We start from the raw sequence: 26,126 nt of genomic DNA, 5'->3' as shown, positions 1-26,126 counted from the left end.
CAAAAATGTGACATCCCCATTTTCACGGCCAGAAAAGACTGATTTGTTTATTCTTTGTTTGAAAATCAAAGTAACCTTTTAAAGAAAAGTATTGCGGAATTTGTTCCCAAAAAGTAAATACGATAAAGATTTATCAAATCATTTCCGAAGAAATGTATTTCATTATATTAAAACCTCAGGATGTCATGCTCAATACAGATCAAAAGCATAAATAGAAGAACATAGGCCTTACAACATTTATTTATATCTACTAGCCTATAATCCATAATCCATCATTGAGTCATCTAACTATGCTCTTGTGCTACTACCTGTAATACAGAAAGCTGAGTGGGTCAGGCTTGGGAGTCTGGTGAGCACATAGGATTTTCAACCCACAATAAAGAGTTTATTAGTTTTATCACATCAATCAATCGGATTACTCGTTCCCGTTATCATCACTTTACGTCCCTAAAACACCTATCATAAGGGACCTAACCTAAGGATCATCATCAGGATGGACACTACTACTAAGGGGGCTCATCAACAATAAATGTCCGTAAGGCAACCATGAGGGGGATGGAGTACACCGCTGAACACATCATTCACAAATATCTGCAAGTTGCGAGCCTGCTAGCGTTCCACTGGACTATCTAGAATAGTTCATGGTCGTCATCTATACTCCGCTAGATGACTGGATCATCGTTAACATTGAGGCCTCTCATCATTTTATCGCACATCGTCTATTTCATCTACCCATGTTTTACCCCAACATTTTTGTAGATATAAAATACATATACAGTTAAAATCATTTAAAACTTGTATAAAAATGTTCATCCAACATAGATATGAAGTAAACAGATAATATGCACACATAGCACGTAATTAATATAAAATACTTCACATCTATGTGTAAGATGAAAGTGAGTATGCACTCACTTGTTAAAGTGATGATTTCGAACTCATTCAACGTTTCACTTCTAACGATTCTATTTTCCTTCGACGAAACCTATAATTATTATCGCTAAGTTTTAGTCTAATCTTTATTCCGACTAATTATTAGTCTAGATTCGTCAATAACTCAAAGTCTACTTTCATGATCTACCAAGGAACAACCAGGTAGGATCATATCAGAGGTAGGGTTCGTTTGGTATATGAAGTATACTATTTTGAAATCCCACTTTAAACACCTCACTAAATCATAGCCTAGACATTATCCCCATAAGTAGATCAAACAGTATAACAACTCTGAATCATTGATAAATCTTATTCATGTGTTCATAATAACGATATTATATTTACACGTAATCTATATTTAAATTAGGGTAGACGTATCGCACTTACAGCAGGTTTTGCTAAAAACCAGGCTCCAATAGAGCAGAGCTTCTGAGCCGAAAAACTCTTTTTTCTCGGAGTTGCCGGACTCTCTAGAGCTTTCTTCTAGCGATATGGGAGTTTCCTAGGGCTTTAGGGGGGGGGGGGGGGGTTGAGATGTTTAGCGAGGGAAAGAGAAAGGTGGAGGTGTGAAGAAATGAGGGTGCAAGGGGTTCTATTAATAGGTTGAAATGTGACTCAACTTGGTGCTACATGTCACCATCTAGTGGTAAGACTTGGGGAGAAAGCAATGGCCCAGATTCAGCCACGTCACCCCCTTAGCAGCAACACCCTGCCAAATTCTAAACCCAGTAACTTTCGTATACGAGCTTTGATTTCGACATTCTTTATATCCACGTGTAGGTGGAGACATAATCTACTACTTTCATTTAGACTCTGTCGGCTAGTTATCGACCAATTTTAAATTTAATAGTATGAGAATATTACACTGTTAACGACCGTGTAAAATTCATAACTTCTACATACAGAATCTGTTTTCGACTGTCTTTTTATCGTTGAGCTCCTATTAATGAGATATTCAATTCTCATTTAGGTTGTGTCGGCTAAAAATTGATCGATCTGAAATTCGAATTCCGGACTGTATACTATTGAAATCTTTAAAAAATCATAACTTCTTCATACGAAGTCAGATTTTAACGTTTTTTTTATGCACGTTCTCGGTTTAACGTATACTACAACTTTCATTTAGATATATGAGGCTAAAAATAGTTTATCAAAAATTCAATTTTTACGATTCCCGGTGCCGTGCAAGTTTTGCCGTAAAACTTCGATAACACATAACTTCTTCATTATAAATCGGATTTCGGCATTCTTTATATTTCCGGAATCCTTGTCACAACCACTACCACTTTCTTCATAGATATTGGGTTTATCTATACTTTTATTTTTTAAGCTTATTTTCACTCTTAATTTATTATATTTTATAAATAAATATAATGCACATAAAATCACATAATTTACATAATATCCAAGTAATTTCTCTTTATTACTTCAAAGTGGGTTACAATGGTTGACCTTAACTATTACATCATCACATTAATGTTTAGCCTAAAAACATGGGCGTTACAAAAAATTTCATTTTAATTAAGTTAATATAAAAATCGATAGTAAAAAAACATTCATAGTGTCATCTATATCAAAACCAATATGTCAATAATCAAAACATGTCATAATGAAACATCATCAAAGTATAATCTCATTATCTCATATGCGAAAAACATAGTGTGATGCGCTGCTATCATGCCGACTCATTTCCTTTTGAAGAAGTACTTGAAACCAAAACTGAAAACCATAAGCATGAAGTTTAGTGAGTTCCACCATCATACCACATAATCACATACTACCAGAGAAATTTGGGTGCCCGGCATACCCTGTCAGGCATATATGGGTGCCCGACCTACCCTCGGGTTTATTTTAACCAGTTACGGGGATTATTTCACCCCTATTACTACCACATAATAACATAGTATAAACATACTGTCAGGGATATGTGGGTACCCGACCTACCTTGTCAAGCATCTATGGGTGCTCGACCTAACCTGTCAGGTATATCTGGATGACCGACCTAACCTGTCAAGCATATTTGGGTGCTCGACCCACCCTGCCAGGCATATCTGGTTGCCCGACCTACCCTCCGTTTTATCTCAACTGGCTACTGGGTCTATTCCACCCTCTACCACTACCGACATATCATAACTATATTGTCAAGAATATTTGGGTGCCCAACCTACCATCCGGTTTATCTTAACCGGTTACGGGGTCTAATCCACCCTTCTTACCACTATCACATAATATCATGACATACTAGCAAATAAAGCATAACAGATAGTGGCATACTAAGAAATTATCACAAAGAAAATCATCTCTACTGTAATCAACTACTAGTGGGTCGGCATTGGTGCCTTCGACCCACTTCTACTGGAAGGTAACTCGCCTCAAATGTTGTAAAGTAGCTGGAAATCCTTGGCTCCGACAATCCACCCAACTCAAACTCCTATACATAAAATATTTCATTAATTATCCTTTCATACTCATGGCCCATTAAGGGTTAACTTTTGTCAAAGTCAAAGTCAAGCTCAATACCTGGTCAAAGTCAACATTCCGGGTTGACTCAACTCGCCGAGTTGGTCCATCAACTCGCCAAGGTCCATAAATCATAAAACCCTAAAATCGCGATCTAACTCGTCAAGTTCTTTCATGAACTCATCGAGTTCGTCCTATCCACATAATCGGGACTTTCCCACCCAGCTCGTCGAGTCCGTTCTTGAACTCGTCGAGCCCTTCCTTTTACAGAATCGGGGAATTTTGACTCAACTCATCGAGTTCCTTTATGAACTCGTCGAGTTCTTTAGTCTAATAAGCTTTCTTAATGTGTTAAGCCATTATTCTTCGAGTCTAAGTCCCATATTCCAGATTTGAGTCGAAAACACATTTAGGAGGGTGAAGTTTCTGACTTTACCCATTAAGACCCATCCTATAAGAAATGAGCCCAAACCCTAGCTCAAAATAGCCTAGTTCCAACTTCAAAAACATCAAAACTTCAAGATAAGCCATAAGATCATAGATCTGGACTCTAGGGACAGTTTGGTCACGTAAAGTTCCTATCTTTACTTGCATGCATATACTACTTGGCTCAAAAGGCCAAAAAGATGGTCCACAAGTTGCATGGGGCTTCCATAGCAATAAAGTTGACACATTTATGACAAGAAGTCCCTTATAGACCCTAGATCTGAAAGGTTTTGCCCACATGGGACGTCCAAGTCCCAAAGATCAACATTCTTAGACCAAAATACGGAGAAAACATCCTAAAACTAGATCTAAACATTTAATAGACAAGATAGGAGTTTTATACCTTAGATGAACCAGAAATGAAGCTCAACTTCTGGATCTACTCTCCTCCTACATGTCCTTGCTCCTTCTTCAAGAATCTTCTTCAAAATCACAAAGGATGCAAAAAAATGGCTCAAAACTCTCAAAAGTGGATTAAGGTTTCGTGGATAGGGTTTGGGACAATGAAGGTTGTAAATGAGGCCAACGTATGGAGGTTAAGATGTTTAAATAATGTACAAAACCCTGAAAATTAGGGTTTCATTCTGTCAGTCCTACTCATCGAATTGAGGCTTCTTGACTCGTCGAGTAGACTTCACAACCCGCGTCTAAATCCATCTCTACTCGACGAGTTTGAGGCCTCTAACCCGTCGAGTTTCTATACAAAAAATGAATAAATTTAGAATTAAATGCATACCAGGAACCGGACGTTACAATACTAAATATAAATATATACACTTTTTTAATGCATATGTTTTTACATATGCTTTCAAGTATATAAATATGTATTTAAATATATAAATATCTTTTTAAACGTATAACTACCTTAAAAATATATTTATCCCTTTAAAACATATTTTTTTTAGCTTTAAAACATTATATATATATATATATATATATATATATATATATATATATATATATATATATATATATATATATATATATATATATATATATAATCAAAATAAATATAACCAAAGTAATTATTAAGTAATAATATTAATAATAAGCATTGTTACACATTATATAAAAAAAGTCGGACTTTTAATCACAAAATGATTTCAAGCCTAGTGGTAAGGCGTTTGTGTTGATTAGTTAGTGAGCCGAGTTCGAATCTCGTGTGCTGCATTTCTTCCAATAAATTCAAAAATTAAACCAAATATCAGGCTTTAATAGCCGTAAAAGACCCCAAAGGTTAAAACCTAATATTTTTTGAAAACTCAAGAGCTTTTATGACATTAACACAAATGAGAACAAAAGTCATTAGATCCTTACGATAGAGAATAGAGTTGTTGAATCTGATAGATCATAACACTACATCGATGTTCTTAGATAAGGAATTGACGATCCAGCTAATCATCACAGAATTAGCACAATGCCAGGATGAATAAGAAGATGGTGTAGATGCAAGAGCAACAATATTACCATCAATAAAACTGATTTTGTTCTTGGCAGAAAAGGAAATCATCATATCAAGTTTACAGGAAGCATGTGCTGCATTTCTTCCAATAAATTCAAAAATTAAACCAAATATCAGGCTTTAATAGCCGTAAAAGACCCCAAAGGTTAAAACCTAATATTTTTTGAAAACTCAAGAGCTTTTATGACATTAACACAAATGAGAACAAAAGTCATTAGATCCTTACGATAGAGAATAGAGTTGTTGAATATGATAGATCATAACACTACATCGATGTTCTTAGATAAGGAATTGACGATCCAGCTAATCATCACAGAATTAGCGCAATGCCAGGATGAATAAGAAGATGGTGTAGATGCAAGAGCAACAATATTACCATCAATAAAACTGATGTTGTTCTTGGCAGAAAAGGAAATCATCATATCAAGTTTACAGGAAGCAAGTCTGATACTAGTGAAAACATTCGTAACAAGTATCAATCCAGGATTATCAGATGAATTGATGAAAGGACCAGATGATTCAATCAATTAAGTGAGGTTTCAGAGAACACGATGAATGAAGAATATGATCAACGAAAAAGTGAAGATGAGAAGGATCCTAATCTCATTAACTTATTAACTTATCACTCTAAACCAAGAGCTACATATACACATGAAGAAGAGAAATAGCAATTAACTAACTAGCTAACACAAATGTTATGAAAAGATCAAAATACCCTTTAATAAATTCTAACCATATTAATAGAATTGTCTACGGCTCTAATAACCATAATAGCAATAATAATGTATGACATATTATTGAGGAAAAAAAATCAATGTGACAAAAGCTTGAAGTCAACTTTTCTTTCTATTGAAGAAGAGAGTGTACAAATTGATTACAATAGAATTGAAATACTAACCTAACTAATTAGGACTGAATACAGAAACTATCGTTAAGTGCTGATAAATATAGTACAAAAGCAACATATTTCGGTTTACCTTAACATACACTAACATATGTATAGTCATTGTGTGAATTGTGTGAGTAGCAAAGGAGATATTATCTTATTAATGGCTTTCTTTACTTGCATTATACTAATTTTCTTTCCGTTATTACCATTCACCTTCACCTAAATTTAAAATCCAAATAGAAGTTATTAAAGAAAATAAATATAAGGCTCATGTAAAAAAGGCAAACTTACCTTAGCTCTCATCTCAGCCGTACACGTTCCTTCGTTCAAACAAGATTGAACGGTTGTGATTTCCACTCCAAGTTCCCTCAGCTTCTTCATGACATCCAGCAACAGCCCTTCTCTGTGCGGACACTGCAGCTCTACCAACGCATCACTCTCGATTATCGACACCTCTACCTGCACCGCCCTCGCCGCCTTCCTTCCGCCACCAGTACTTCCGGCGTCTAATACTCGGATCTTTCTCTTTGACGTATCCAACGTGTCCTGACGATGATCACGTGCTTCCAGATCTTGAATCTTCTTACGAAGCTGCTTCACGTACTCGATTGTGTCACCAAGGATCGACGCCTTGTCCATTTTAGTAACCAATGGTACCAGCGATCGAAGAACCATGAACCGCTCGTTTAGCTTCTCTCTGCGACGTCGCTCTGCGAGGACGTGGTTGGCACTGAGCTCTTCATGCGATGTCGTTTTCCGTATACGAGATGCGACGGACTCCGAGGCGTCACCTTCGGTGGGCTTGTTGTTGCTGTTGTTGTTGGAGTGGAGGAAAGGTACGGTGAAGATGATGTACTTTAGGAGCGACTGTGAGTTAGATCTAGTCGCCGCCACCGTGTGATGATGGTGATTTGGTATCCAGGCGGTGAAGGATGATTGGGTGGACGTGTATGGTGAGTCGTGGCGTGATGCTGAGTGTGAGTCATGCCATTGACTCACTTGACTCGTTTGTTTGCGGAGAATGGTTGAAACTGTACGGGAGTAATGACTGTCCTCCTGTGCTAATTCTGTTTCAACAAATATATATACGTACAACATTTGAGTAGAATATATCCAATGGACAAACCTAACATATTATGTAAAGATGTCGTTTTGTAGAATGAGCCATGAAAAAAGATGATGTACTTTTTAGTAAAAAAAAGATAAAAAAAATAACCAAATCGTCGTATTTTATGCTATATGAAAATGTAGTATTATTGGACAGAGGAGTATAATAATATTACTGTATTTTTTTTTTTTTTTTGGATAAAGATATAAAATCTAAGTTGCATACAACTTCATAAAAAATATTTTGTAGGGTTTGCAATCAATCATATACTTAATCTTCAAGGGAGCAAAAAGAATCGGTTTACAATTACTGTATAATATCACTTTCGTGTTTTGGTAATTATACATATATTTGTATAATGTTTTTGTTAGGTTTTGAGTATCAAATGATACGAACTTTTATCATGTGGGTGAAGTTAACCAAAAGTTGGTGCCATGGTTACAATGGAAAACAATAGAATGCCTACAAAATCTAGAATATCCCTTTTAATAAAAAAAAACAGTTATAAAAAGTTATAAACTTTAATAAATTCAATAACATCATTATATAAATTTGAATTGTGATGTATTATGTGTAAGAAAAGACAAAGAAGTTGTAATCGCGATATGTAACTTTTTTTAATCAAAATAATATTAAAGTAAGTTGATGATTTTTAAATAATAATTACTAATAGGGAAAATGACTTACGAGTCCAATGAAATTTACAAACCGTTCAAAAAACCTCAATCATGTTCCGTATGTTTAGAAAATCCCAACAAACTTAACATTTGTCTTAAAAAGTTCAACTATGTCACATTTTTATTCAATTCTATGGAAGTTACCGTATTGGAAAAATTACTTGTAAGACCAACAAAGTTTTTAAACTGTTTAAAAAACATCAATCATGTTTTGTTTGTTTAAAAAAAAAACCAATGAATTTAACATTTTGAACAGACAAAAAATGATTGGAATTTTTTGAACGGTTTGGAAAATTCGTTGGGTTTTTCTAGACAAAGGAGAAGTTTGTTGGGTTTTTCTTGAACAGACAAAATATGTTTAGGGTTTTTTGTACAGTTTGAAAACTTAGTTGGGTTTGTAAGTCATTTTCCCTTTACTAATACAGCATAAAAATCTATTAAGATTATAAAAAAAAAAAATAAAAAGAATTTCACTTTTGATATTCATCATGCATATATTATATATACCTCCTGATCCTTGTAAATGAATGGTGGATGGGTTGTGCAACTCCAGAGCATGTGAGTCGGCTCTACATGAGTCATGATCTTGGCTGGTTGGCAACAAGTGATCAAAATGAGAGTCCAAGTTAATCGAATCGTCAATGGGTGATCCGAACCTAATATCTGTAGACATATCAAGTTGCAGTAGTTCATTCGCCTCCATCACGATGCTATCTTCATCATGAAGTTCTTCAACAATAGAAATATGATCGATTTCTGCCTCAAAATCGGACTCATTTTCTTCTTCTTCTTCTTCTTCCTCATCATTTTCATCATCATCATCATCAGCGTATGCATCCATTAAATATAAGTTGTCTAAAGGTTTGAACCGATGAGGGGAAAGAGCATTGGTGTTGGAAGAATGGGCAGAAAGGGTGGGTCTAGGAGGCGGGAGAATTGACTTGTCATTTTCGACCCTGAAGAAATGTTTCACGTGTTCAATCAAGTCGACACCTTCCTCCACCTACATATACATACATGCATTTATAAATAAATAACTTGGACCCACTGAATAATTAACTAATTAAAATATTACAATTTATTATTAAGCAAATACATAAAATAGCTAAAAATCATCAAATTCTATGATCGATTTATTTAGGAAATATAATACTGATTTAATTGTATATATTTTTCTCTATGACTAAATATGAAACATAATATTTCAATATTTTTGGGATAATCAAAAGGTTATTTTTTTCCACTTTAAACCAAAATTTTATTTTATTTTTCTTAAAATCCCTTACATTTTTTCTACTTCTCCTGATTTAGCCCTTATAATTTTTATTATTTTGATTTATCACTTACATTTTTATTTTATTTTTCGAGCCCCTACATTTCTTCGGATTAAACCTCAAATTTATGTTGTTTCAAAAAAATCTTTACGCTTTTGTTATCTTGCATTCGGTTCCATAATTGCATGACATACTCCCAACTTCATGATGGTTTTAAGTAAATATAGAGATATTGTGTTGTAATTTTATTACTTAACAATCGCATAAATTTCTCTTCCATGTGACATCATGGATGTGGTGAAAAACATTGTAGACGTATGTAGTCATCTAGAAAAGTTCAACTCAAGATGTGTAATAATCATCGATATGATTAATGGTTATTCTCATTAGGAGTAATAGGGTTCGATGATGGAAGAAGAAACCCTCCCTTCTTATTCTCGCCAACAGATGTCATCCCTCTTCTCTTGTTGTCTATCTTATCTTCTATCATACAACATTATGGTTATCTACCGAGAATAACAAACCTAACAATAATAACTTTTACCCTTCTTTAGCTATAACCATAACCAACATATATAAAACTCAATGTAGACAACCATTTATTTAACTAACGATCATCGCACATCTTGTATTGAACTTTTCCATATCATTACATGAATTTATAATGTTCTTGACCAATCATCAACCAATGAATTTACAAGACTATCTCACTAGATTTACTCCAAACCATCATGAAGATGGAAGCTTCTGCTATGGAATTATGGATTCGGATGCAAGAAATATTCCAAGATAAAAAGATTTAAAAGTTCTTTTAGCAAAAAAAATATAAAGTTAGAGAATCCGGAATATATATATATATATATATATATATATATATATATATATATATATATATATATATATATATATATATATATAAGGATTAAATCGACAAAAAAAATTGAAAATGTAAAAGATAAATCGAAAAAATAAAATTTATAAGAGCTAAATAGAAAAAAAAATAGAAAAAATATAAGGGGTTTTTCAGAAAAAATAAAATATAATTGACGTTTAATCCGAAAAAAAAATCAATATATAATATTTTCTTTTTATAATTAACCAATATTATTTGATAAACTTAAAATTACTTTATCAGGTTATATAATAATAATAATAATACTTTGAGCTCCTCCCACCTAACATCAATAACAAACAAAAATGACGACTTTTAGTATCAAGATTTTGTTTCATTCTACTTCTAGTCAAAACATTTATTGAGAAGAAGGATATGATCATATTATTTTATTAAACATAAAATTTATAATATGTAACCAAAATTTCTAATAATATTTATTATTATTATTATTATTATTATAATGTTAGGTTAACAATTTACTATATGCATATAGAATTGATTGTAGACCGATAATTTTAGTTATTTTAAGAAATTAATTAATACATGTTAACTGGTGAAAATATAATAAGTATTGATTACATCTTCAATAAATAAATAAATATATATATATATATATATATATATATATATATATATATATATATATATATATATATATATATATATATATATATATATATATAAACAACTTTACAAACATTTGTTATCTTCATTTTTTTACAACAACGAATATCATTAAAAACAACTAAACTATCTAATTTATATGTTCATCCTTAGATATCTTTAATCTTTGAAAGTTCTCAGATATCTTTAATTTTTGAAAGTTTAAATACAATGTTATTTTTAAGGCTCAATTACATAAATAAAACACTATATGTTGAGTTTTTTCTTTTTTGCAGATTAGACCTTATTTTTATTTTTTAAAATAGTTTTTTTTTACTTCTTTCCATTTTTTATTTGACCATTTTATTAGATCTTCCTGCTTAACTCAAATAAATTTCAAAGAGAAAAAGTTAATATTTTTTTTCAAAAATTTTCATATTTTGCAAACATTTTTGTTAGAATTTTTTTTGCTCATAATTCCCATGTTTTTCACTTTTTGTTTATCATGTTTTTGATAGTTTTTAACATTAAAATTTGATTGAAACACTAGGTTATTTTTAAAACAAAACGAAAGGATGCTACTTCGATTTTTGTTGGCAAAATAAATAACACAATTTATTAATTAGAGGATGTATAGAGACTATACAAGTTGAAGAACAATGATCAAAATTGGCTTGATATCTTGGACTCTTTGGAGTTTTAAAGTTGTCTTTCTATTTGTATCTTTAAACAACCTAACGTAAGAACCTAGACTTTTGTGCATATGTATTTTAGAATGTTGTTTTGTGTTAAAGGGCATTTTTGTTCTTTTGGTAATATTAGATTTGTATGAACCTGAAATTTAGAGAATGTTGATTTTTAATCAAATATTGATCAAAATGGTAAAATTGTCAATTATGAGAAAAAGATGAGATTATGAAGTTGTGACTACATGAAATGGCCAAAACAAGTAAGTCGCCTAGAAGATGTTAGATGAGTAAGTTCAAGATAAAAAATGCATAGGAAGATGTACTTTGGCCAAAAGGGTAAAATGGGAAATTTTATGTTTTTGGCCCAGCTTTGTGACTTAACAGATTAAGACCCATATTAAGTCAGTAAGAAACGACTTAATAGAAATGTAGAGTATGTTCCCACCTTCGGGTGGATATAAAAAACATAAAAAAAGAGTAAAAACAAAGAAGTTATGAAGGTTAGAAGTTGGGATAAAAAATGTCCCCAAAACTCAAATGAAATCAGTAATGCAATCTGTTGATTCCCGGTTACCGTGGTGCGGTAAGAGATAGTGAGGACGCAAAAAATTATACATCGTCATAAGAAAGAAATGACAATGTACTTGGCGCTACGATATAACACCTTGATCGAGGTATTTTCCATTTATACCCTTAGTATAAAATTTAATTGCAAAATCGGTCCCTTGGGTCATTAAGTGAAAACGGGTGTTGTGCCTAGGACGTTGGGCGTACTCTAACTTACGTCGGGTGTAAGTGGATGAGGGTCAAACCCTAATTTTTAGGGTTTGAGCCCCATTTAAACATCATTATCTCTTGAAGACCTCTTCCCTTATCAGCCTCCATCTCCCAAATCGTCTCTTGAAACCCTAATCCATCGTGTGGCCATTTGAGCTTGAAAGTGTGTGTTTTGATGATCTTTAAGGAAGAAGAAAGGAGTGAAATCATCTTGGAAGCTCAATGTATCTTGGATCCAGATCCAGAAGTATCTCACCTTCAAGCATTATTTGAAAGTATAAAACTTGGATTTTGATGTGTTATTTGCTTAGATCTTGCTAGTATAGAGTTTGTTTGCATTTCTTGTAGTTTTGAGCTCATATATTAAAAAAAATGAGATCTTGGACACTCTCATTAAGCCATGCAAGAGATTTGGAGCTTTGGGTGACTTTTGGACCAATGGTTTGAGTTTTTACCCTCTTGTATTCATGCAAATGGATTATGTCAAAGACTTTATCCATGAAGACGTCCATTTTTACCTCGATCTAAAGTTTGATGTTTTGGCTTAATGAAATAAGAGCTTAATTGTGAAATGGAGATTCAGCCCTAGTACGCTAAGCGTACCTAGAGGTACGCTGAGCGTACTAAGGATCGAACTCGTATCTATAAAGGCACCATCTACGTTGGGCGTAGAGGGGAGTACGTAGGGCATACTCAGCCCATATGGAATCTTTGACTTTTTACTTGATTATGACTTGGATTTTGACCAGGTTTAAATTAGGGGTATTTTAGGTATTTTGAACAGTAGTTTGAGATTAGGTTGTTGTTTTGTTGTATATGTGACATGTAGAGTCAACAGCTGGAGCTGTGATCTGTCAGCCATCTTTTCATACTGTGAGGTTGTAACAGCCTGGAATTTCAGGTATTGTCATAATGTTGTTTTTGGGGTGTTTTAGGAGGGGACTCGGCGAGTTGGAGCCAGACTCGCCGAGTAGGACCACAGACTTGGTCGCGGGTTCGCGACTGGACTCGACGAGTCCATTATGGACTCGGCGAGTCTGCGCTGTTCAGCGGAAACCCTAGCCGTTCAGTTTTGGAACGTATATAACGGACTTATAGGCCGTCATTGTCCGTTTTTAGCGACTGAGAAGAACCCTAAATCGGTTGTGGGCATCTAGAGCAAGGATTGAAGGCCATTGGTGATCTTGAAGAAGTTATTGTGCAAGGAAGAGAAGAGTTTGGCTAAAGGAACAGCAAGGGAATCAAGTTCTGAGGATTGGGGACACAGAGAGTGCATTATTCAGGTAATATTTCGGATCATATTCTGCTATGTTGATGTGTGCATGGATTTAGGGTTTATGGAACCCTTTTGTGACTAGATTGATTATTACCCTTGTTCCCCAAACGATTATAACCCTGTATTAGGACCTTTAGAGGTCCAGAATGTCCCATGCCTGTGTATTTTGGGAATTAAGAGAGGTTTTGGATTGGAATCCTTATGCCTTAAGTCAAAAGGTAAATTACAAGTCTTGGGGTGTAGCATGAGCACCTAAATGAAGGTCTTACGTGTTGTACCAGCTTAGGAGGACCAGACCTATGAATGGTCGGGACAATACTGATCTCAGGAAGCAGTTTGATCGACTGCATGGCATGGACTCGCCGAGTCCGATGAACAGACTCGGCGAGTAGCTTGAAGATTAACTGGGACTCGTCGAGCTGTTCTTCAGACTCGACGAGTGGAGTCGGGGTGGCCCCGCGATTCTTCCACGAGGAACTCGTCGAGTCAAGAGGGATACTCGACGAGTAGAAAGGGAACATCAGGATTTGGTGAGGACGTCTAGACTCGCTGAGTCGCCTTAGCACTCGACGAGTCCGGTCAAGTTGACCGTTGACCAGAGTTGACCTACATGTGATTTCTTAGGGTCAGTTGTCTTGAAAGATAAAATTATTAATAAGGGATATATGATATTATAGGGAGTCTGTAGCTCGGCGGATCGAGTGCGAGTGATTTCAGGAGTCGCTAGCTTTCATTACCCACGAGGTGAGTCTTCTCACTATACTGTACCCGGAAGGGTTTGACTGTGTGACCGGAAGGTCGGATATGATATGTGTTATAAGTGCTATAAATGGAAAGGTAATTGCTATGCTTGCTATGTATGTTTATGTGGGTCGGAAGGCAATATGTTATGTGACCGAAAGGTCGGATATGATGTATGATATATGTGCTATACGTGTTAGGATAAATGTATTGTGTGTTGTGCATGTTTATGGGCCGAAAGGCAATATGTTATGGGCCGAAAGGCGTATATGTTATGGGCCGGAAGGCGATTATGTTACGGGCCCGAAGGCGTTGTATTGTAGACCAAAAGGTCAGGGCCTGGAAAGGCGTATATGTGTAAGTAGTATACTGGGGAACTCACTAAGCATTTATGCTTACAGTTGTTATGTATGTGTTTCAGGTACTAGCGAGGACCGTGGGAAGGCGCCGGCGTGATGAGTACACACTGTTGTTATTTTGAGATCTTGGGGATTTTACGATTGTATTTTGATATGAAACTTGGAATAATTATATTTAGTTGAATAAAATCACTTTATTTTAAATGAAAATTTTGTTTGAAAATTTGCGTTGTTACAATTTGTAACAGCCTGGAATTTCAGGTATTGTCATAATGTTGTTTTTGGGGTGTTTTAGGAGGGGACTCGGCGAGTTGGAGCTAGACTCGCCGAGTAGGACCACAGACTTGGTCGCGGGTTCGCGACTGGACTCGACGAGTCCATTATGGACTCGGCGAGTCTGCGCTGTTCAGCGGAAACCCTAGCCGTTCAGTTTTGGAATGTATATAACGGACTTATAGGCCGTCATTGTCCGTTTTTAGCGACTGAGAAGAACCCTAAATCGGTTGTGGGCATCTAGAGCAAGGATTGAAGGCCATTGGTGATCTTGAAGAAGTTATTGTGCAAGGAAGAGAAGAGTTTGGCTAAAGGAACAGCAAGGGAATCAAGTTCTGAGGATTGGGGACACAGAGAGTGCATTATTCAGGTAATATTTCGGATCATATTCTGCTATGTTGATGTGTGCATGGATTTAGGGTTTATGGAACCCTTTTGTGACTAGATTGATTATTACCCTTGTTCCCCAAACGATTATAACCCTGTATTAGGACCTTTAGAGGTCCAGAATGTCCCATGCCTGTGTATTTCGGGAATTAAGAGAGGTTTTGGATTGGAATCCTTATGCCTTAAGTCAAAAGGTAAATTACAAGTCTTGGGGTGTAGCATGAGCACCTAAATGAAGGTCTTACGTGTTGTACCAGCTTAGGAGGACCAGACCTATGAATGGTCGGGACAATACTGATCTCAGGAAGCAGTTTGATCGACTGCATGGCATGGACTCGCCGAGTCCGATGAACAGACTCGGCGAGTAGCTTGAAGATTAACTGGGACTCGTCGAGCTGTTCTTCAGACTCGGCGAGTGGAGTCGGGGTGGCCCCGCGATTCTTCCACGAGGAACTCGTCGAGTCAAGAGGGATACTCGACGAGTAGAAAGGGAACATCAGGATTTGGTGAGGACGTCTAGACTCGCCGAGTCGCCTTAGCACTCGTCGAGTCCGGTCAAGTTGACTGTTGACCAGAGTTGACCTACATGTGATTTCTTAGGGTCAGTTGTCTTGAAAGATAAAATTATTAATAAGGGATATATGATATTATAGGGAGTCTGTAGCTCGGCGGATCGAGTGCGAGTGATTTCAGGAGTCGCTAGCTTTCATTACCCACGAGGTGAGTCTTCTCACTATACTGTACCCGGAAGGGTTTGACTAAGTGACCGGAAGGTCGGATATGATATGTGTTATAAGTGCTATAAATGGAAAGGTAATTGCTATGCTTGCTATGTATGTTTATGTGGGCCGGAAGGCAATATGTTATGTGACCGAAAGGTCGGATATGATGTATGATATATGTGCTATACGTGTTAGGATAAATGTATTGTGTGCTGTGCATGTTTATGGGCCGGAAGGCAATATGTTATGGGCCGGAAGGTGTATATGTTATGGGCCGGAAGGCGATTATGTTACGGGCCGGAAGACATTGTATTGTAGACCGAAAGGTCAGGGCCTGGAAAGGCGTATATGTGTAAGTAGTATACTGGGGAACTCACTAAGCATTTATGCTTACAGTTGTTATGTATGTGTTTCAGGTACCAGCGAGGACCGTGGGAAAGCGCCGTCGTGATGAGTACACACTGTTGTTATTTTGAGATCTTGGGGATTTTACGATTGTATTTTGATATGAAACTTGGAATAATTATATTCAGTTGAATAAAATCACTTTATTTTAAATGAAAAATTTGTTTGAAAATTTGCGTTGTTACAGAGGTGAGTTTTCATCACTATACTTGTTGGTTGAAGGCAGCAATGTCGTCACACTAGATTAGGTATCCTGGTATATCGGATTGATGTCGTGTTGGTTATATGATAGATTGGTAGATTTGTATGATTACTTGTGTTCACTGAGTATGTGTTAGATTGGTCGATTTGCATGAATACATGTATTGTTAGTTATTGATTGTTACTGTATATATCGACATGTTTTGGTTTGTTGGGTTGAGGCTGTCTTGCATTGTGATGAAGGCCAAGATACTTGGAGTGGTTCGGAGAGACTAAAGGTCGGGAGGGCGGTCCAGATATGTTGTAGGTCCTGCGAGGTGGTCCAGTCAGGCTAAAGGCTCGTATATGCATGTTGTTATTTGTATTGGTTGTGTGTGGTAATTTGAGCGAACCCACTAAGCTTTGGCTTATAGTTTATGTGTTATGTTTCAAGTACTTCTAATGATCGGGGCAAAGTAAAGGCGTGATCGTGCACATCTTTCAGTTTTGATTACATTTGAGTTTTGGATACTCTTATCTGTGATTTTGACTTTTGGAAACTAAATTTGTAAACATTTATGGTTGTGGGTTGATTTTGAAAAACGAAAATTTTACCTTGATTTTTGGGATGTTACATGTTGGTATCAGAGCCATGGTTTGAGAAAACTAGTCAATCACTCGTGTGAATCCAGACTCAAACTAAGGATCTATAAGAGTTTTCAAAATGGGTTTCAAAATTGTTTTCAAAAGTAACTAACGAAGGATGAGATGTATACGATCAGTTGGAGCAAGAAAGTATACCCCAAGTTACCCACACTGTTATTTGTTTATGATGTTTATGATAAAACTGCATGCTAATGATAAGCTAAGGATCTTCAGGAATTGCATGATAGAACTATTTGATTTATGATGTCTGATTACCTAGGAGAACTTCTTATATGATATATAAAATTGACATCATTATTGTAGTTGCTTAGTGTGTGCATCATAGTTGTACATAACTAAGATTTTATATCCCGAGAATGTTTGGTTTAGCCTTGTTTCCTTTTAGTTGTCTGGTTGTGGGCTTAGGGTAGAATCAAGTATTCGACTATCTATGGAATCCAAAGTTATGTATGATTAGCATGCATGAGCGACTGTAGGGTTGGTGGAAGTTTCATGAGTGAGTATGGGTGTAGCAGGCTAGTTGAGGAATGATTAGCCACTTTCAATAGAGTGAATATAGGATGAATATGTATCCTAGTCGTGGGTTTGTTTTAGGGTAGTTTGTGATGATCCATTGAGACAAATACGGGTAAGTGTGGAAGGTAGTATGGACCGGTACTACTAGAAGCATATGAACAATATGTGTAACAATGAAGTCACGAACCTCAAAGGTTTAACCTCTCTATGATAGTTGTAAATGTATAATTGTGGCATTTATGATATATTTTTGGTTCATTTTTAGTATGGTGTTTGCGGGAAGATTTTGTTCTGGAGCTGGTGGCCAAGATTGACAAATGATGACATCTGTGAGTTGATCACTGCTGAGGTAGTTGTTGTTGTTCAGGGTGCCATCCTTGAGGTTTATGATGAGTGCACGTCACCGTTCCGGAGGCTATTGTTGCTGCAACCACCACAATCGTCGTTGTTGCAGGGGGCGAGGAGGAGGTTCATTCTAGTATCGTGACTTCAGCAAGCCCCTGGAGTTTGACGGGGTCAATGACCCGATTGAGCCTATGAGATGGATTTCTGATGAGAAGGGTTGTTTCTTCACCTATTTCTATCCGGAGGACTGGAAGGTTAGGTGCGCCCTAAACCTTCTTCGGTTGGGCGCAAAGGACTCGTAGAAGTTGGTAACTGGTTCTTATGTTCCCATGGTGGATAGGGAGAGATTGGCTCAGGAGTACCTGGATTTGAGACAGAAGATGGAGACGGTAATAGAGATCACCAAGATGTTTACTAAGAGGTGTCTGTTTTGTCCCGAGTTTGTTGATTCAGAGTAGACCCAGATAACGCGATACTTGAGCATGCTCAATACTAATATTCAGCAGTTTGTGTCTACCCAACATTATAGTACCCTCGCCGAGATTTAGGATGCCATGAGGAGGCGAGAGATTGACATAGAGACCTAGGAGAGGAAGCAGAGACAGGCACCCATTCAGTAACAACCTGCATCCAAGCGGTTCAAGCCCACTGATGCACAATCTAGAGGACATAAGTGCCACACTTGTGGCAAGTGCGACAAGGTTCATAAGTGTGTTTTTCGATCTTCTTGTAGATGCCATAAATGTGGCAATGAGGGATTATCGCCAGCAGGCCCCGATACTGAGCACCAGGGTTTCTTACCATTGTGATCAGGTGTGTCATCTGAAGGCCTAATGTCCCTTACTTGCTGCAGACTCCAATCCCGACTATTTTAAGGATCACAGATGGATGCCAAGGTTGGGTAGAGCCCTCGAGGGCTCGGGGTCGTGCTCTGTAGCTCACAGCAGAGGAGTTCATGACTGCGCTAGACGTCGTTACTGGTATGTTTTCATTTATTACTTTGTCAAATTATTTTATGGTATTCTTATGTTTATGATTCTTCTAGGTACCTTCATTGTGAATTCCTTGCATGTTCTTGTGCTTTTTGATTCGGATGCGAGTTGGTCCTTTGTGTCTCAATCATTCAATGGGAGTTTTGATATGTCTCTTGGGGAGTTGGAGTGCCCGTTGCGAGTTTCCATCGCCAATGAGCATGGGGTTTCTACATCGAGCGTTTTTTTGGAGATTTTTAGGGTGTCTTACCCGATTGATCTGATCCCTTCCAATGAGGGATGCATGTTTGATAGTAGGGATTGACTGATTAAGCAGGTTTGGTGCGATGATTGATTGTGAGGATCAGCAGGTGGTAGTTTGAACCCCAATTGGGGAGAACTGGTTGTTTATGGAGAGGGAACTAGGGTTGGATCAACCTCATGTTTTGCTGCCAAGGCTCGACGGTATCAGCAACATGGGTGTATGGGTTACCTCACGTATGTGGTTGACACTCAGGTAGGGAATGAGGTTTCAGTTTCGGATATGCCCGTAGTCAGGGAGTTACCAAATGTGTTTCCGGATGAATTACCTTGTGTGATTCCTAAGAGGCAGGTTCAGTTCAAGATTAATTTGGTTCTCGGAGTGGCACCGATTGCGAAGGCGCCGTACAAATTAACTTTTTTTTTTTTACATATTCGCTTTAATAGATGGTGGTCCATGTTTTTTTTCTTAAATAAACATAAATTCTCCACCACAATATAGAGAAACCCTACTTTGTAATAAAATTAAGTTTAGTGTTTTAATACAAACTCAAGGTTATTATCTCAGGAAATTTCCAATAAAGCTTAAATATTTTAGGCCGGTTTACGGTTTAATCTCAAATTAAATTTTGTTTACAAAAATGGACAGGTTACCGGCTAAAATTTCTGAATAACCTTTAGTGGCTAGTTACACAGATTTAGTCAGCATATCGTCTTTTTTCATCAATTGATCCAAATTTTGGGAGTTCTTTTTTCATTAATTGATCAACATTTTGGGTTTTTTTTCATTATCTTTTACAAATAACCAATATATTAAGACTTTTTTAAGATTACATTTAACTAATGTATATATTATATGATCTAAGTTAATATGTATCATTCTCTGACGTCTTTTTTGCACTCTTTCTAGGCTCACCGTGTGTTTTCATCGTCGTCATCGAACTCAACAACAAAAAGCTCGCTCACAAACATCGTTAACTCCATCAACTTTCAAAAACCATCTATTCACAACAATGCGATCATCTTTTAATCTCCAAGTGAAGAAAATGAGAAAATTCTTGTTGATCACGTGGATTTTCATATTACCTAACAATGACTCGAACTATGGTTCCAACACTCGAATGTTCCTATTACCTAACCATGACGCAGACCATGGTTTGAACACATACATTAATGGCTTTGGCCATAATGCTGTTAACTAGAGAAAACGAATCTCGCATGGTTCCACCACTAAAGGGCTGGAAAATCATAAAGAATGAACCATCAAGTTTAAAAAATCAACATGGGTAAAAAATAACATTTCTCCTTTCTTCATTTGGAGATTAAAAGATGACCTTAGAATTGTGAACCGATGATTTAGGAAAATTCGATGGAGTTAACGATGCTTGTGAGTGAGCTTTGTTTTTGGGTTCTACGACGACGACGAAAACATACGCTGAGCCTAGAAAGACTAGAAGAAAGAAGATGGAGAATGGTACATATTAACTTACATCATATAATATATATATATATATATATATATATATATATATATATATATATATATATATATATATATATATATATATATATATTACTTTAAAAGTAATCTTTAGAAAAGTCCAAATATATATTTTGATTATTTCTAAAAAAATAATGAAACAAGCTCCAAAATTTTAATTAAAGTAATGAAAAAGCCCTAGATGTTGGCTAAATCTGTAAACTGATCACGAAGTATTATTCCGAAGTTTTAACCAGTAATCTGTTTTTTTTTTTTAACAAAATTTAGTTAGGAATTTAAATCATAAACTAACCTAAAATATTAACATAATTAGGAAGAAAAAGGATATTTAATTTCTCTTTTCATTATTCATGGTACTTAAATATCTTTGTTTCACAACGCGTAATCCGACATCAAATTTTATTACGATCAATATCATTTCTTACGATTACGAGGTGTTGAAAAATAATAAAACAACAAGTAAATTATTTTCAACTCATATGTCATATGCCAGGTTTTACAAAAAAAAAAATGTAATATCTACTTGCTGCAAATAGTTAATTATATCCGCCTTTTGACACTATTTTTATACCGAAATAAATATTTTAAATATATATTCTTTTTTCTAAATTCTAACGAATATGCATTTTAAAAAATATTTTTTTAAACGGCTGAATTGCAATAAAAAACCAATCTCTAACAAAAAACGATATATTATAGGCAACAATTATTATTCAATATAACTATATAATTAAATTAATTTTAAAATCTATAAACTCAACTAAAAAACAGAATATATACATGGAAATAAAACCATAACGGTATAAAAAATAGTGTAAAAATAATTTTACACCATTTGATTTTATATTATTTCCTCACAGATGGTATTTAGTTATAGCAAAACGGTGTAAAAATAATTTTAAAGAAAAGCATTTGGTGGTGGGTTGACACATCTTAAAATTCTCTTTATACAATTTAGTTATTCAACTTCGCGTAATATACCCTTTTATTTTATTATTTGTTTAATGATATTCTATATGTGATACGGTGGAATACATTTTGACACCATTTTAGTGATATATATATATATATATATATATATATATATATATATATATATATATATATATATATATATATATATATATATATATATATATATATATATATATATATATATATATATATATATATAAAAGTAGGTTCAATGGAAAATGAACAATTATGACAACATATGCTGGAACCAATGATCAAGTGACACGTGTCTATTTTTTTATTCACAAGCAATCTACTATGAAAGTTATTTACGTAGTTATTCCAAAATGATGTGTTGTCATGCTTTTATTGGTTTCAACATATGTTGCCCTAATTGTTTATTTTCCATATAACCCTTCTATATATATATATATATATATATATATATATATATATATATATATATATATATATATATATATATATATATATATATATATATATATATATATATATATATATATATATATATATATATATATATATGGGATAGTAATTATTAAATTTTACATAGAGTGATAAAAAACAAAGTTAATTTATTTCATACCTCTAATAATTATTACTTATCCCAATGAATTCATGAATTAGGTAATAATTTAACTAGAGTGGATGTAAGCAAATCTTTCAAATGAACATGATACATCGGTCTAACCTTTTCAGTTGTGCCAAGTTCAACGACTCCATTCAGTAGAGGGATGCATACAACAGTCTGTGGAGTTGATGTTCAAAGTTAATTAAGCAACAAATGAAGAGATTGAAGAATTAATGCGCATATAATTATTACTTTAAGGGAGAAAATCGACTTGCCTGTATATCAGCACTCTGGTGCAAGAACCCGAGACAAAACAGCAGCCATCAACATGATCAGAATGTCAAAAAATAATGAGTCACAAAGAACCCAACACAGGCTCACATAGATTATGCTTTTACCTTAATTTTCTATTAATTTGTGCTAGCTATGATCATATCAGTCTAGCTTCATATCATGAATTAAGTATAGATAAAGTGAAATGGAAGCATAATGGAATTGAATGTACGTATATATGATTGTTTATTTAAAGTTTTAAAAGTTTTGATAAAATGTTTTCGAAATTTCCAAGATAATTTTAAATATTTGTTTTGCATATATAATTTTATTTGATTTTGTTACTGTTTGTGTAATTTTTGTTTTTTATATAAAGAATTTCAGATCATTTTAATTAAATTGTATACATACTAGAAATAAAGCTTACACCGTCACTATGTAGATCCTTCCACACTTTAATTTTTTTTTTTTTAGGTGAAACTAATCAAACTATCATATTCACAGTATTATGTTGAATAAATATGTGGTTGTCCTTTTACACGCGTATAATGTCTCGGTATGAATTACCTCGAATGATATTTCTAATTTTGTAATCAATAATTGGGTTGCTTGGTATGTTTTCTTTTAGGTTATGTTTAATATATAATAAGTAAAAAGTTAATTGGAAGCTAAAAAGCTAGTTTGAAAGATAAAAAATTATATAAAAATATATTTAAAAGAATATGTTTTCTATAATTAGTTACATGGTATATTCGTAAAATTAAAAAAATATATATCCTAAAAAACTAGTCTAAATATATTTTTAAGAAATTAACTTATAACCTATTTATGCTCTTGATAGTTTTTATTATTTATTTATTTTTGAAATGGTAAACAAAATTACTCCTAAATAGTTCCTAAATACTATTTATGTTTCCTAACGAAACTTAAACAAGTGACCTCTCATTTAAAAAAGTAATTCTTTACTGTCATACTAAATGCCTATAGTATACTTTTAATAGGTAGTTTTATTAATAAAGTTTGTCATTTTCAAAAAATTAATTCGAACAAGATTAGAAGAATATAATAATAAAGATTTTATAAATGTGTCATAAGAGTATATATAATTCTTTATTCTAATAAAAGAATATGTTTGTTATTTTTTTTCATGTATCATTTATTAGGCCTCCTAATTAATATCAACTCACTTATCAACCTATTGATTCTTTATTTTAAATTTCAAATTTTAAAATTTTCACTTTAATTACATTAAATTAATAATATTAAAATAAAATTAATACAGATTATAAGGTCACGTATTTATTTAAATCAATGATTATAATTTTATATAATTAAAAAATAATTATTAATTAATAATTTATTTAAAATAATTTATTTAAATAATTGATTAATAATTTTAAGCTTTACTATAAAATTTTAATTTATTTTGTATTTATGGTTCCCACAAGTTATAAACTACTCATACATTAATTATAAAAATTATTACAATATTTAAATGTGAAATACATTACTTATAGAGAATATTATTCATAATTAATGCATTTCAAAATTTTCAACAAAAAATATTTCTTATAGTTAATTTATTTCATATTTAATTATAATAATATTTTTCATAATTTAATAGTATGATTAGAACACAATATAAAATCCCGTAATTAGGATTTTTTTTTTCAAACTTTCACAGTATTAGTTTATTCCGTGTACCTTAGCAAGGATGGCTCTTGTAAAAACTGTACTGTTGGCTTCGTTTGCACCGGTGAGCCATAGATGTTGCTGCTTTGCATATGCCTCTCCGACCAATCTACAACCATGCATATATAAACATTATTAATTAATGTAATTAAAAAAACAATTTACAACTTGACCCGACCCGACTTGTCACTTGGGTAAGCAATCCGAAGTAGAAAAGTCAAGGATTTAAGATTTGGTTTATTTTAGGCTGATTATTATTCGATGCTGAAAAACCCAGATAATGCAAGAACAGAAATCAGAATTTAATATCAATGGCAGCAGCTGCAGCTGAGATTCTGAAATTTTGGGAAGAAGTATGATTTATGAGTAATACCAAGCAACCCTAACATGACCTTAAGCCTTTTAGGTAAAACGTGAAGGAATAGTAGCTAGAATGACTGACGTACCCGACGCCTGGAGGAAAAGAGAATGAGACGCAGACAAGGTAGAACCATTCAGCCTCCGTAAGATCCTCCGGTAACAATGCCACCGCGGGCCGCCGTATCGTGGGCTGCTGGTTCTCCGTCGCCTGCTGTTCGCCGGCAACCAATGAATCGTAGAGCTCTCTGAGCTGTTCGCTTCTACACAAAGCCGCCTCCTCCGTGCTAACTTCCACAGACTGCACCGTCTTCCTGGTCTTTATTGCGCCATTGTAGTACCCGTCTCCCCAAACTAAAACCCTAACCACCATCGAAGAAGGCCGGAATACAAAACCAATAAACTTAGATGAAATTTCAGAGAGCAATATCGAATAGCAAATCTGATTTTCGTACCGTTGTTGAGGACAAAGCTGCCAGAAAATAATGTAGGTCCATTGAACAGATTGTACAGCAGACTGCAGCATCGCTTTTAATCCATCGTAAGGTTCAGTAAGAGCAACGGCCATGATCAAACTCCTTTCAGATATCTCTTTAGACCCAAATACGTCTCGAAACCAAAGAATATTCGAGAACCAATCGCATGCACATATACCAGCAGCAACCACTTCTAATGAGAAATTAGCAACTTCCGGCGCGATTTTTCGAATCAACCATTAACATTAAGAAAGTGTGAGTAAATTAAAGATTCTGAGATTGGATCTGGTGTGATAAGAAAGGGAGAGAGAACTGAATCCGAGTGGTGATGAGTATTGAGTAGTGAGGCGGAAGGGGGGTTGCCAAGTTGACTGGTTGGTTTAATAGACTGTGGTTCCCAGTCACTCTCTCTAGTCTCTAATGTGAACGACGTCTCCAAATTGTAGACGCTCATTTGGTTACAAGTGTCAACACCATATCAATACAATCAATACGATATATGTATTATTTGGGTGTACATTAATTACATAAATTATATACTTACTCTAAATTGTTTTGTTTTTGATCCAAATTGTTTTCTTTTTGGGTAGCTATTATAACCATTAATGTTAGGTTGTATAAAACGTTTAGGACTCGTAATTTATTTTAAAAAAATAATTAATGCATATTACATGTTAAAAATTATAATAAGTATTAATTAAATCTTCAGCATTTAATATACATTAATTACTTTCTTAGAGTAATTAAAATGATTTGTCCAAAATCAATCCTACATACATACCCGACCTGCCTATGGATCTCCTGAATGAAAAATCTCCTCAAGAGGAATATTGATTTTTTCCACTGCAATTTTTCTTTTAACAATATTCCTCCAAACTCCCGTCCATCGTCCCTTAATTTGGTTCGAATTTTGGACTGCCGACAAG

General features: G+C 34.4%; 1 protein-coding gene across 2 annotated transcripts; it reads right to left on the bottom strand.

The window, feature by feature from the left end:
- Positions 1 to 3,024: 3,024 nt before the first annotated feature.
- Positions 3,025 to 25,623, bottom strand: TT8 (basic helix-loop-helix (bHLH) DNA-binding superfamily protein). Of its 2 annotated transcripts, XR_013683010.1 has the most exons (9): positions 25,180 to 25,623; positions 24,814 to 25,086; positions 24,380 to 24,476; positions 22,678 to 22,692; positions 22,523 to 22,579; positions 8,523 to 9,018; positions 6,522 to 7,297; positions 4,223 to 4,576; positions 3,025 to 3,364 (listed from the first exon to the last, which is right to left on the bottom strand). XR_013683010.1 is itself a non-coding variant. In XM_078997282.1 (8 exons), exons 1-8 carry the CDS (start codon positions 25,290 to 25,292, stop codon positions 6,345 to 6,347), a joined length of 1,932 nt encoding a protein of 643 aa, XP_078853408.1. In that variant the 5' UTR covers positions 25,293 to 25,621; the 3' UTR covers positions 6,169 to 6,344. The 2 variants fall into 2 exon arrangements, 1 of the variants encoding a protein (XP_078853408.1); XM_078997282.1 differs by lacking the exons at positions 3,025 to 3,364; positions 4,223 to 4,576 and adding an exon at positions 6,169 to 6,449 and having other exon boundaries at positions 25,180 to 25,621.
- Between the last annotated feature and the right edge of the window lie 503 nt (positions 25,624 to 26,126).

Source organism: Lactuca saligna, chromosome 5 (assembly GCF_052625555.1).
Source record: "Lactuca saligna cultivar CGN05327 chromosome 5, ASM5262555v1, whole genome shotgun sequence".
NCBI lineage: Eukaryota > Viridiplantae > Streptophyta > Magnoliopsida > Asterales > Asteraceae > Lactuca > Lactuca saligna.
Note: the sequence above shows the minus strand (reverse complement) of the source record. Positions and strands in the feature narration are given on the sequence as shown.